Below are 13,962 nucleotides of genomic sequence, written 5' to 3'. Positions count from 1 at the left end.
CTGACTATTCTCCAGGGGACAGGGTTCAATTCGCAGCACCCACATGGTAGCTCATAACTGTAACTCCAGGATCCACCACCCTCACACATACATATAGGCAAAACACAAATCAATTAAAATAAAAAAGTGTAGTACACACATGCAGTACAAACACTATTCAGCCACACAAAAGGAGGAAATTTTGGGGACAGCATTTGAGGTAGCCCAAGTTAGCCTCAATCCTGTGATTTAGCTGAAGATGACTTTGAACTCCTCCCTCCGCCTCCCCAGAGCCGGGATCAGAAGCATGTGCCGCTGCACCTGGCTGAAAAGGGAGGAAATTCAGATATCCAACATGCATGATCTGTGACGACAAAAACTAAGTGAAGCAAGCTGGACAGAATAACAGATGCTACAGGTAAAAAGTCACTCGTATAGAAAAAAGCAGAGTGGTGGCTGCCAGGTGTTAGAGGAAGAGAAATATTTTGATTGACTCTAACACATTTGGAGACCATGTGTACAGTCAGAATCTCATCCTGATAGTTTCAGTTCTTACCAGCTTTTGGTTTCACAAGTCCCACAGCAAGAATTGTTTCACTGAGTCCATCAAAATAGGCAAGGTCACCTCTGCTCAAAGTAAAGAAAACATGTTTATATATATAATATATACATACTTAAAATCTTATTTACGATGTTCTTTATTAGTTTAGATATCAGAGTAAAAACCTAAAACAGCAAACAAAACTAGTGAAGAATTAAGACCCAGGCACTAGACCTTTCTAAGGATAAGGTAGAGAAACATTCTAAATATCTGTCCAGCTTGGCTGCAAGCAATGACTCTCAAGTTAACACCAATCTCCAGCTGCAACAGGGGCAGATGTGTGGAGAGGACTCTCTGGGAAGCCACTCATAAAACTTAATGATAAGAGTAGAATGGGAAAAATTCCCCAGTGCCTAATCTGCATCCTAAAGTAGGGAAATTATAAAGGAATTCAGAAATCCATGCTACCGGGTTAACTAGAGCAACAAACAAATCCAAGTTCAGTTTAACTCTAGACCTGGAAAAAAATTGGTCTACTCACCGAACCTAATCAATGAGGAGGAATATCCATGTCTCAAGATAATAGTATTTGTTAAATGAATGAGCGTAAGATTTGACTAGAAAAGTAAAAATGTCACTAACGTCGACATTTTAGAGCAATCACAATCACAGACCATTGCTATGACTAACACGCCCATGGACACATCTAGTTAAATACAGTTTTAAGTGGAAGTATCTTTCTGTAGAACTTGTCATATGGTATAATTGATGCAATTAAGTATTTTGAATATGTGTTCATGTGCATATGCATGTTTCTAAGTAAAAGGAGTATTAGTTATTCGATGCAAGAGTAACAGCTTAACTATGTGGGCCTTCTATGACACTTCCCATCTCAATGGATGACTCACGTAGGTAACTGAGTAACTGAAATAACACAAAACTCACCTCTAGAGGCTAAGAGAGCTAACTGATCATATACTACTCTGTTTAAGAAACACTGACTTTAGCCGGGCGGTGGTGGCGCACGCCTTTAATCCCAGCACTCGGGAGGCAGAGGCAGGCAGATCTCTGTGAGTTCGAGGCCAGCCTGGTCTACAAGAGCTAGTTCCAGGACAGGAACCAAAAGCTACGGAGAAACCCTGTCTCGAAAAATCAAAAAAAAAAAAAGAAACACTGACTTTGGATTTTAAATATTCGATATATTTAATTCACAAAGTCAAAAACCATAAAACATAAAACCAAATTATCATTTCAATAATTATCGGCTTCATAGTCCATAGGAATGCAAGGAAAAGGAGTCTTTGTAAAATGCCCAATAAGGGACCGCCACCAGGGCCCATGTGGTGGAAAAAGAACTAACTCATGCAGGCTGTCTTCAGACTGCCACTTATGCACTGTGATACACACACCCACACCCCTAAACCCAGGCCCACACACATACACACAAAAGAAATAAAATATAATTAAAAAAATTAAAAATGCCAAATAATGGCTCAAAAATACCAACATATAATCTTTTCTACAGACTACAAACTTGGAATATATGCCTTGCTTCTCGGGAAGTCCTTTGAAAGGTGGATATAACTCAATGAGAGAATCCATGAGACTCTAGGTTTAATCCCAAGGATTCAAATAAGCAAACCAACTAACAAATAACAACAAAGAATAAGAGCAGAATCTTGGTTGGGGAATGTAGCTCCATGATAGAGTGCTTGCCATGAGTAGACTGAATAGTACCAAGAGCACAGTTCAAGAAATTCTTACAAATAGAATGACATTGTGTGTGTGTGTGCAGAGATGTTTGTGTGCATGCACGTATAGAAGAAGCCAGAGGTTAGTCAATGTTGGTTGTCTTCTTTCATTCTCTATCTTACTCTTTCAATTACTCTCCCTGAACCTGGAGTTCACCCTTTCCAGGTAGACCAGTTGGCCGGAAAGACCCAGCATTTGCCTGCCTCTGCCCTTCAAGGGCTGGGCTTCCATGGCTTTTATGTGAGTCGTGAGGAGCTGAGCTCTGACTTGCTTGCTTGCATAGCAAGTACTTTAGTCATGAACCATCTCCCTAGACCCCAATCCACATCTCAATGCCCCCCGATGACTAGGATGCACATTGGGAAACACTCACCCAGACAAGATAAACAAAAGGTAAAACCAGACAGTTTCTCATGAGTAGACCAGGAGCTGTAACAAGCAATAAAGGTTAAGAGAATTCCAACCCAGCCTGCCATACATACCCATCTTCGTAGTTCCACATGAATATGTCACTGTCAATTGTCAGCCAAGCTCTGCTGATAGCAGGGAAAACCCCCATCATGCAGTTACACTGCATATCTGAAGAAGCATGAATGTAAGGTGCAAAGAGTTCAATTATTTTTCACACTATTTCCTCAATAGCTTTTGACTTAAAACGTATGATTAAAAGACGATCTCTTGGTTAGATGTATCACCCGATGACTCAGCACTTGCCCGGCACCCATGAGGCTCCTTGTCACGTTCCTTTCTTTCTTCTCCCTTTCCTTCCCTCTCCCCTTTTTTTCTTTATATAATTTTATTTATTGTGTGTCTATGTGTTTTATGCTAATGTTTGTCTGTGTACCATGTGTGTGTGTGTGCCTGGTGGCCATAGAGGCCCGAAGAGGGCCTTGGAGCCCGAGGGACTGGAGTTACAGTTGTAAACCATCAAGTGGGTGCTGGGAATCTAATCTGGGTCCTCTGCAAGAGCAGAGAGTGATCTTTACTGCTGAATTAGTTTCAGCCGACAACACTTTTTCCTTCTTTCTTGAGACAGTCTCACTGTTAGCTCAAGCTGGCCTGGGAGCTGCAATCCTCTTGCCTAACCTCACGACTGCTGGGGTTACAGGTATGTATTATCATGCTTATCTGCTCTGTTCCTTCCTTCCAAGACTGGGTCGCACTATTAAGTTCTATCTGCCTGTCCTGGAACTCACTAATGTAGACCAGGCTGGCCATAACCTCATAAAAATCATCCTACCTCAATCTCACAAGTGCTGGGATTAAAGGTGTGTGCTGCCATGCCTGACCCATGCTTATCTACTCTAAAATAGGAAGCAAACTACCCAGTATATTATAAGGTCTATAATATACTCCAAGCTGGCTGCAAGAGTACCATAATCCTCTTGCCTCAACCTCAAGAGTACTGTCAATACAGATATATGTCAGCACTAAGACTAAAATTTGGGGTGAGGTAGGTAACGAGGATTGAGCAGCTGGGCCTCAGCCCTGCCAGACAAATGCTCTAGCACTGAGCTTTATGGCTCTGAAAACACTTAAAGAACTTGTAGACATTATATAAGCATAGAACAGGAATTATAGTAATGAAAACACTAATCTAATATTTATAAAATAGGTAAATTAAAAACAATAGGATACGTCCAAACTGTTCAACTAGCTCAGGTGGGAGGGGGACTCTTCGGATAGTGCTGATCTCCGGAAGGCTGGGTACTGACAGCAAACCTGGTCCTTGTAGAGGGTAATCCATATCCGACATTCCGGAAACAGTGGGGCTGTCTACAAAAAAAAGAAAAGGAAGCATTTATAGACAACAGTATAAAGTACCACTCACCAACTAGAATAAGATAAGCAATTCATGCCACCTCTACCCCACCCCACCCCAGAGCCTATGATGTCTCCAAAATTAAGGAGTTCTGACCTGTTACAAAGTAGACTTGAGAAATCTCATTCTCCCAGGATGGGACAGTTATTGGCTTCAATCACGAGCAAAGGTTATCAAGCTTGGGGATGTAGTTGAGTTAACACAGTTCTCGCCTAGCATACACGAATACCTGGCTGTGATTCCTAGCTCAGGAAAAACAGGACATGGTGGCATATGCCTGTATTCCTAGCACTCTGGAGGTGACAGCAAGAGGATCAGGAATTCAAAGTTACTCTTGACTACAGTTAAAAACCAGACTGAGTTATATTAAATTTGTCCTAAAAAATCAAAACAACGTCCAAATCAAACAATCCATTCTCCTTTCTTTGGATTTCTCCTCCAGACCGACCTGTCACACACAAATAGTACCAAAAATCCTATATATTATTGGTGGCAACCACAGACTACTCTCAATAAAGAATTTTTTTTTTTTTTTGAGACAGGGTTTCTCTGTAGCTTTGGAGCCTGTCCTGGAACTAGCTCTGTAGACCAGGCTGTAGCCCAGAGATCTGCCTGTCTCTGCCTCCTCAGTGCTGGCTTTAAAGGCATGTGCCACCACCGCCCAGCCTAAAATACAATTTTAATACAACAATGTACCTATGAAACAAAGTAGCAATGCAAAAAGGATGAATAAATTCAGTGAGGATGAGAATGTGAATGGTCAAGAAAACTTTCAAAGAAACTAAAGACTTTCTTTTTGTGGAGACAGGCTCTCAATGTATAGTTCTGGCCAGCCTGGAACTCACTATGTAGCCCAGATTGACCTCAAACTCAAAGAGATCTTCCTGCCTCTGCCTTCTATGTGCTGAGATTAAAGATCATTGTGCCGCTGGGCGGTGGTGGCGCACACCTTTAATCCCAGCACTTGAGAGGCAGAGGCAGGCAGATCTCTGTGAGTTTGAGGCCAGCCTGGTCTACAAGAGCTAGTTCCAGGATAGGCTCCAAAGCAACACAGAGAAACCCTATCTCAAAAAACTAACAAAAGATCACCATGCCTGGTTTAAACTAGAGACTTTCAGGAAGAGTCTGGGAAGAGCTAGGTGATGGTGGCACATGCCTTTAATCTAAGCCAGGCCAATCTCTGTGTTCGAGGTCAGTATGGTCTACAGAATGAGTTCCAGGACAGCCAGGGCTATACAGAAAGACTCTGGGAAGAGTCTGTTAGGCAGAGAAAAAACAAATGCTAGAAGGGAAAGGCGAGAAAGGATTAGTACAAGGAGGAAGTATATGCAAAGTATTTTAAGAGTATCAGAAAACATGACTCTTTATATCTTGTTTTCAAACTTAAGGGGGAAAAGACAAATTAAGATGACTGGCTAACAGGACAAACACATTCTATAAGGCAAGCCCGTGTGTTAGTAGTTGCCAAGTACGATGGCTACCTTTGCTTCTGGTATTTCTGACTTAAAACCTCACAAAGAATTTCTACAAATCGTTAGAAATGTATTGGTTACTTTACATCGATTATCCAGTTCACCTCCGTTTTTGCTCACAAGTCTCAACTGGACCTTAACCTTTCTCTGCTTTTCTCCAACTTTCCTGTACCAAGGGCCACTTTGTAGCAACTAATGCAATTCCACAAACCTTTAGCTGGTAACAATTTTTTAATTAAGGTAAATACTTTCCAGTTATCTCGTTGGTTGACAGATAAACTTTGTTCTACTCTCTCTGTCAGTCGGCATTCTGATGCCTCTATTTCTTTATTGGTTCGTTCCGGCACTATATTTGCTAACTGCACACATAAGACATGCCTCTGAGACAACATTAGAGATTTCCAAATTATCTCCTTTGTTTTTCTGATTGGCGCACCGCTGACACAAGAAATGTACAAAAATGGAAACTGGATCAGAAGATTCTTCTCATTTGAATTCAATGCGCTTGCTCTTACTTCTTCAAGTATCTACAACGAACAAGTGTAGACAAGAAAAAAAATTCAAAGGGGGGCTGGAGAGATGGCTCAGTGGTTAAGAGCACTGGCTGCTCTTCTAGAGGTCCTGAGTTCAAGTCCCAGCAACCACATGATCGCTCACACCTATCCGTAATAAGATCTGGTGCCCTCTTCTGGCCTGCAGACAAACATGCAGGCACAACACTATATTCGTAATAAATAAATTGTTTAAAAAATAATTCAAAGGGGTTTGCTCTTCTTCAAACATTTAGGAAAATAAGCTCTAATCTCTGAATGTCTTCGTAGGCACCAACGTGCAGATAAGGACAGAGACAGAGAATCAGAATGAATTTTTTTAGGCGGAGAAACAGGACACCACTGGACCGGCTCACTCACTTGGGGCGGACACCATGAGCAGCTCAGAGAGGTCTGGGTACATGCGGTCTTCTTGCAACTGTCGGTCGATAAGCCTCCCCGCATTTTCCAAAGCTTCCTGCAGGGAGGCGGACGAAGACGTAGAGGCCACCATCACCGAGCCCAGCACAGACGACGGCATGTCGACAACCGCGGACACCACGTTACAAAAATACTGCAAACCCGAGGCGAGCCGAGAAAAAAACCAAGAGACTTCAGAACCGCTCCCTGGGACGCGCGCGCCAAACGAAAACCTCGGCGCCGGATCATGACGCACTTCCGGCTCGTCCTCCGGGTCCAGGGAGACGCCGTTTCAGTGACGGGAAGAGGAAGCAGTTGAGGGGGTTGGACGTGGGCTCGGGGCTGAAGAAGGAGGCTGGAGTTTTGCTGGCAGATTGCCGGGGGAGGGGAGGAGGGGAAGGGGAGAGGGGAGGGACGGGGTAGGAAGGGAAAGGGAGGTGGAACTCCGGGTGCCGGAGCAGGCGAGGGGGGCTCTTGCCGTGGGCTCTGCGGTGACCCCGCGCGCGAGCCGAACGTTGGCTCTTCCCGCATGCGACTCGGAATGCGGCGACTGCGGCTTTTTAGGAGTGCACGCACCCGTTGCCATAGTGCCCTGATGACTTCTAACGGCAGTTGGAAATTGGTCCCTGGTTCGAGAAATATATATATGTGAGCCAGAATTTTACAGCATTCCAAACAGTGGGGTAAATTCAAAATCTTTAGATTTCCTTGCGTGTGTATCTCTGTCCTTGGCTCTGTAGCTAGTCTTTGTAGGAATGTGTGTGTGTGTGTTTGTGTGTGTGTGTGTGTATATATACACGTGTCAAGGAGGTGTGGTGTCTCATGCCTTTAATATAATACAGTATTAGGAAACTGAGACAGGAGGATTGTCAGGCTAGTGTGGGCTACAGAGTGTAATCCTATCTCAAACTAGAGGGAGGGAGGGAAGGAGGGAAGAGAGGGACGGAAGGAGAGAGACGGATTGAGTAGATTGTGCCTATAGTTCCAGAGCTTGGGAAGTAGAAGCAGGTGTTGAAGATCATCCTCGGATACTCACAAGTTTATATAAGCCTATGAAACTTGAGACTTTTGCTTCACATCTTTTTCCCCTATTGCATTGGTGGAGCACTCATATGATTCACGGGTTTATTCTAAGTTTAGACTTCGGGGATTAATGTAGGCACTCAGTAGGCCATCTAGTTCTAGGAAACAACGTCTTCAGTGTCAGGCATCCAGCCTTCTGTTGGGAATATTAAACTAATACACTTTTGCCCTTTGAGATAGTTAATGCAAAAATATAGTGTCTGCATCATGAAGTCCAGGCTTAGAGGCACACACTTGTAATTGGGAGCCAGCCTGGGCTGTGTAGTGGAAACCCATCTCAGAAACAAAAAGAAAATGAAAATTACTATAATGATAGGCTTTCGTTGTAGATTGTTTAGTGGGGAATAAATATACATTTCAGAAGAGCAAAGAGAAGGAAGAAAAAGGCGTTACCCAACAGAAGGGAACTTCACTAGACAAGGAAACCACCCACCTGCCCAAAGCAGCCAGGGTGTTGCTGCCCTACCCCCACAGTTTCTCTGTGTATCCCTGGCTGTCCTGGACTCACTCTGTATGCCAGGCTGGCCTCCAACTCACAGAGATCCACCCGCTCTGCCTTCTGAGCACTGGGATTGAAGACATGCGCCACCAACAAACCTGGCTTTCTTTTTTTCTTTTCTTTTTTTTTTTTTAAGAGCCTGAACTCACAATGTAACCCAGACAGGATTCAAACTTCAATCCCCCTGCCTCAAGGTCCAGAATAACTATGATTACAGATACCATCTAACATACTCAGTCCAAATCTTTTAAACTTCTAGGACCTCACAAAAGGGTTTTTTTTGTTGTTGTTGTTTTTCTGTGTGTGTGTGTGAGTGTGTGTGTGTGTGTGTGTGTGTGTGTGTGTGTGTGTTTGAGACAGGGTTTCTCTGTGTAACCACCTGGCTGTTCTGGAACTCACTCGGAGACCAGGCTGGCCTTGAGCTCACAGAGATCCGCCCCCCTCAGCATCCAAGTGCTGGGATTAAAGATGTGTGCCACCACCGCCCGGCTTGTTTTCTCAATACTGCTGTCCTGCTAATTCCTGTCAGTTGTATATGTTCTGAAGAAATAAGTCTGCCGAAGGAGAGATGCTTTGAGTCCTATGTTCAATTGAAGAAAGGTTTTATTTTATTTTGTGTATGTGTATGTCTGAATGTATGTTATGTGTGCATATGGCCATGGAGGCCAGAAGAGGGTATCTGACACCCTGGATCCAGAGTTACAGGCAAATGTTATTAATCCCAAAGACGGGAGGAGGAAGTCCACCAACCCTAACCATAATGACCAAATTAATTAAAGCAAGCTTTCTATTTAAGTACACAGCTTGCCTCCCCTTAGAGTGTATCCGTCTTACTCCATTAGTGTCTCTGGGGAAAGTCTAGAAAACATGTTCCTTATTTCTTCTCAGTTAAGGAAGCCTTTTTAGTTCTTCATGTTTTGGCAAGTTAATGCCTGTGCTATTCTGTGTTTTGCCAATTGAGTTGATTTTTATCTCCTAAAATAAAGATGACTTCATTTCTTTTTTGTTGTTATTTTTTGAGACAGGATTTCTCTGTGTAGCCCTGACTGTTCTAGAAATCAATCTGTAGACCTCTTTAGCCTTGAACTCACAGAGATCCACCTTACCCCGCCTCCCAGGGATTACAGGTGTATGCCACCACCACCCGTTGAAATTTCTGAATATTAAAATTTTCACGACATGACTAACCTACTTGTATTTTGACCTCATAGCAAAGCCCTTCTGCCTTTTCTAAAGGAAACAGTTCCATGCTCTCAGTGAAACCATTGTAGAACCCAACCGAAGAGAAACTTTCTCTTTCTCATACATTCGAAGCCATGATAAACTGTAAAATAGGCATAGTAAGAGATTAACAACAATAATAAGGTAGAATTATCAAAACAATATACTGCAATGATGATTTTCTCTTGGGAGGCAATAGGTAAAATAAGCGTTTCTTGGACAGAAGTACTGTGACACCTTAATGGCAGGCAGTACTATGTGCAGACCCTAGATAAAAGGATGATTCATATCTATACAGGACAGAGCAGTTTAGTGTGGCATCTCATCATGGCTCAGAACAGTATTCATTCAGAACTTCTAATTGGTTACTTAAAAATAATATTTTATGTGTATCTGTGTGTGCCTGAGTGCATGGCCGTGCACTGTAGCGTTCAGGGCAGCTTGATTATACAGTTACCATGACAGGCTCAACAGAAATCAGTCAAAGAGTAGGCCTAAATTTCAGTTTACCCTAAGGAAATAACTTAGGGTAATTCCAGAAATGACCACAAACTGAGACCACCAAAGTACCACCCAGGAATGGGCCAATTGGCATCCAAGGGGAAAATATCTAATGTTCCAACCGTTGTAGACAGGATTGCCAGATGCCTTAGCCCAGCACGCACATACCCTCCTTTACCAAGATACCCTTAGACAAATGTCAGCCAGTCAGGGTCTTGAACCCTGGAAATCCCCTACCCCCAACCTCTACTATGATAAAAATCTACCCCACCTGGACTCAGCGTTCTCCAATTCCATCAATGCATCGGACACATGGAGGATCCAAGCTTAAGTCTGAATAAAGGGTCTTTGTTTTTATATATGAGTTCAGACTCCATGGTGGTTTTGGGGGACCTGATATCTGGGCATAACATGCACCACATGCATGCAGTCCCTGAAAGTTCAGAAAAGGTCATCAGATCTCCGGAACTGGAGATGGTTGTGAACTGCCCTGTGTGTGCTGGGAATTGAACTCAGGTCCACTAGAAAAGAGTAGCCAGTGCTTTTAACTGCCTATCCCTCTCTCCTGTCCCAAGTTGTTTTGTTTCTGATGTTTTCTAATACTTTTGAACAGCGGTTGACCCATGGATAACTAAAATTACAGAAAACGAAGCAAGATAAAGATCTAAGGTACCAAAAAATAAAAATTATTGATTTATAAACAATCAGTTTTGTCTTTGCATGTTAATTTACTTTCATTTTTTAGATCACAGGAGAGTATTCAAGTGTGCTAATCTTGCTTTTTTAACCCCTTTAGTTCTGCTTCTCATTAACTTTTTGTTAACTGAAATATGTCACTCCCAAAACATGGCTTTTATGTTTAAAGGCTCATCCTGAGAAAGACTCAATACTGTACTGGAATCCCAAACACCTAATGTAGTCACTGCCCAACTGAAGTTAGGGCCACAACTGTAAAGCACCAAAAACTGGGCTATTTCCAAGTTATGATGTAATAAGACAGTGCCCTTATTACAGTTGGAACAGTTTTTACAATCTCAAGACTCTGGAGGTCAAAAGACCTTTTTATAGGAGTAGCCTAGGGTCACCTGCATGTCAAACATTTACATATATGTCTAACATCTTTGTTTTTGTTAACATTGTTAAGCTATAGCTATTTTGGTAAACTGAGTCATACAAGAAGCTGTTATGTTTCTATAATAGTACACTATGTAAAGATCAGGAAAATTCCCAGTCTGTTTGTAGACTGTATTTATGAGTTAAAAGTCTTATACTGGCCGGGCGGTGGTGGCGCACGCCTTTAATCCCAGCACTTGGGAGGCAGAGGCAGGCGGATCTCTGTGAGTTCGAGACCAGCCTGGTCTACAAGAGCTAGTTCCAGGACAGGCTCCAAAAAACCACAGAGAAACCCTGTCTCGAAAAACCAAAAAAAAAAAAAAAAAGTCTTATACTGATACTAAAAGGAGTTTCAATTCAGAAGTTGTTTTTCTTATAAACTGTTAAATGATGATTAAGCCTTGAGATGTCCAGGACTTTACTTACAAAGTCATGCAAAGGACTAATGTATTCAAATACAGGAAAATTTATCTAGCCCTTTATATGTTTTCAAGGTATAGCTTAAAACAAATAACTAAAAGCAAACAAGAGTTTTGACTCTTGTTTGGCTCAAGGCCTCAAACTGTCAGAGATTTGCTGAATATGGCATTTAGACTCTCAGATCCTATCAATGAATCCCAAGATCTCTAAGAAGGCAGTGGACACAGCAACAGTCAACTCCACCTGGACTATGGTAATTCTAACCCAACTGACCACTAGGCAAGACTGCCCCGGTGACTCACCTTCTGCCAAGGCTCTGCCCAAACTGTGGACAAGCAGGACACTAGAGAGTTGATGTCCCACTTTGCCTAGACAAGGTGAGGCCAGTTTCCTCATATCCCTCCTCCACAGGAAAGACTCTCACCCACTGGGCCTGGCAGCCAAGACTGCTCTCCTGACCTCTGCCCTCATCGCCATAGAGTCTGTAGAAGCCTGCTCCTACAAAGTCAGCGTGGGTTCCTGAGGAACCTCAGGGCCAAGGGAAAGTCAGGTGAAAGAATTGAGGCAGAAGACAGGATAGAATTGGGAGGTTTGTCTGGTCATGCCAAAATAACCAAGCAGTCCAGAGTTTATTTCAGAACTTGCTAGTAGGAAATATACTGCTGACGACATCAAGACAGAAATGAGGCTGCTTCTGAGCAGCAAGTCCGTGTTGGAGAGGAGGCTGCTCACTCAAGGACAGGAATGCTCTTGGGGTTAGACACTGACCGTCTATGCTGTGCTTTGTTCTGCTTTTTATGTAAGCAAGTGTTCTTTTCACACGGGCTGAATCAGAAGTTTCTCACAGCCCTTAAGTCATTCTTAGGTTCTTTTTTTTTTTTTTTTTTGGATTTTTCGAGACAGGGTTTCTCTGTAGCTTTTGGTTCCTGTCCTGGAACTAGCTGTGTAGACCAGGCTGGTCTCGAACTCACAGAGATCCACCTGCCTCTGCCTCCCGAGTGCTGGCATTAAAGGCGTGCACCACCACCGCCGGCTCATTGTTAGGTTCTGAGAGGCTCTATCTGTCATATAAGTTTAAATATCTTGAATGCCATATTCAGCAAATCTCTGACAGTTTAAGGACTTGAGCCAAACTTCAGACTTGATTTTACCTTCAGGGTGAAATAAAGTTTAGGTTCCCAAGCCCTAGGGGAGCTGAGAACTTTCCAATGGCTGACCAACCTCCTCCTTAAACAACATAAACAGTCTGTTGTGCTTCTTAGGTCTCTAAAATATTATGGTTGGCCTACCGAGAGACAAAAGAAATGAATCTGCTTGGTTGGACTAAAAAGCTTTCATTCTGTATCTGTTGACAAAGATGGAGCACGCGAGGAGAATCCCTGATCTTTGATTCCTGATTGGAGAAACGTTTAAATGTAACTTGGCAACAACTGTTTGTGATTTTTGTGCTTATAACTCCCATTTCTGCCCCTGTTTGGGGTCGCCAGGAGAAGCAAGGCTCCCGAGTCCTTGTCCTGCAGCCCTGGATCAGCGACTTCACTTACATAGTGAGTTATCAAAGACTTTGGAACCCACAAGTGTTATCTCTCTCCTTCCTCATGGTGCACAGCAGACATGGGCATAGTCTAAGTCCTAGAAAGACACACTCGGGGGCAAGACCTGGTTAATAACGTTTTGTTAAAGACATTTTGAAGAGGAAGTGACCCCTTTGTGGGAGGCATGTGACAGAAGTAAAGGCAGTGACTGCAGCCATACTTCCTCTGTGCCTTGGCTTCTGCTCTAACTCAGAAGACCATAGACCAAAACAACTCCATAGCCCTGAGTTCTTACATAAGCAGGTCAAAACCCAGTTCGGGAGCTGGGGAGATGGCACAGTTGGTAAAATGCTTGCCATCAAGCATGAGGACCCAAGAGGAGATCCCCAGGACCTGTAAGAAGCTGGGCAATCACATGCTGGGGAAGTGGAATCCAGACAGAAGTACTTCTGGGGCTCACTGCAGTTTGCTGACCAGCTAGTCATGAAGAATTAGTGAACTCTAGGTTCTGTAAGAGATGCTGTTATTGCACTCTGACCTCCACTCATTTGTATGTGCGTTTGCACACACATGTATGTGTGCATGCACTATACACACAGCAAAATTCAGATTTGCTATAAATGCTCACATTATGCACACATTAGAAAAGTGGTACATTATTTGTGTTTTAATAAATAAAGCTTGCCTAAAAGTTAGAGGGCGAAGCAGTCATACTAGTTAGCCATACAGGCCAGGGAGTAGTGGCACACACCACTCAAGGACTTGGAAGACAGAGGCAGATGGATCTCTGTGAGTTCAAGGCCTCCCCGGGCTACACAAGATTGAATCTGTCTAAATGAGAAACAGAGCTCACACAAAGGTGATCCCAGCACTTGGGATCACACGCCTTCAATCCCAGCACTAGGGAGGTGGAGACAGGAGCAATATGACTGGGTGGAGAGAAGAATCAAAGGGAAAAGAGACAGGAACTTACTGGAGTGTGGAGTCTGAGGATTCATGGAGATAGGATCTGAAGATTTGGTAGAGGTAAAAAGGTCTCTTTAGTGGTTGGCTGTTTTGCTATTCTTTTTTTTT

The 13,962-nt window shown here is 43.2% G+C and overlaps 1 protein-coding gene across 1 annotated transcript in view; it reads right to left on the bottom strand.

Moving 5' to 3' along the window:
- Nucleotides 1–6,826, bottom strand: part of Nup155 (nucleoporin 155) — a 51,374-nt gene extending 44,548 nt beyond the window's left edge. The window contains exons 1-4 of the mRNA XM_005356604.3: nucleotides 6,478–6,826; nucleotides 3,911–4,048; nucleotides 2,755–2,851; nucleotides 536–606 (exon numbers count right to left, since the gene is read on the bottom strand). Coding sequence (XP_005356661.1) covers nucleotides 536–606; nucleotides 2,755–2,851; nucleotides 3,911–4,048; nucleotides 6,478–6,637 — 466 coding nt within the window. The 5' untranslated portion in view covers nucleotides 6,638–6,826. The remainder of the gene's footprint in view (nucleotides 1–535; nucleotides 607–2,754; nucleotides 2,852–3,910; nucleotides 4,049–6,477) is intronic.
- Between the last annotated feature and the right edge of the window lie 7,136 nt (nucleotides 6,827–13,962).

The sequence above is a fragment of the Microtus ochrogaster genome, chromosome 19 (assembly GCF_000317375.1).
Source record: "Microtus ochrogaster isolate Prairie Vole_2 chromosome 19, MicOch1.0, whole genome shotgun sequence".
Taxonomy (NCBI): domain Eukaryota; kingdom Metazoa; phylum Chordata; class Mammalia; order Rodentia; family Cricetidae; genus Microtus; species Microtus ochrogaster.
Note: the sequence above shows the minus strand (reverse complement) of the source record. Positions and strands in the feature narration are given on the sequence as shown.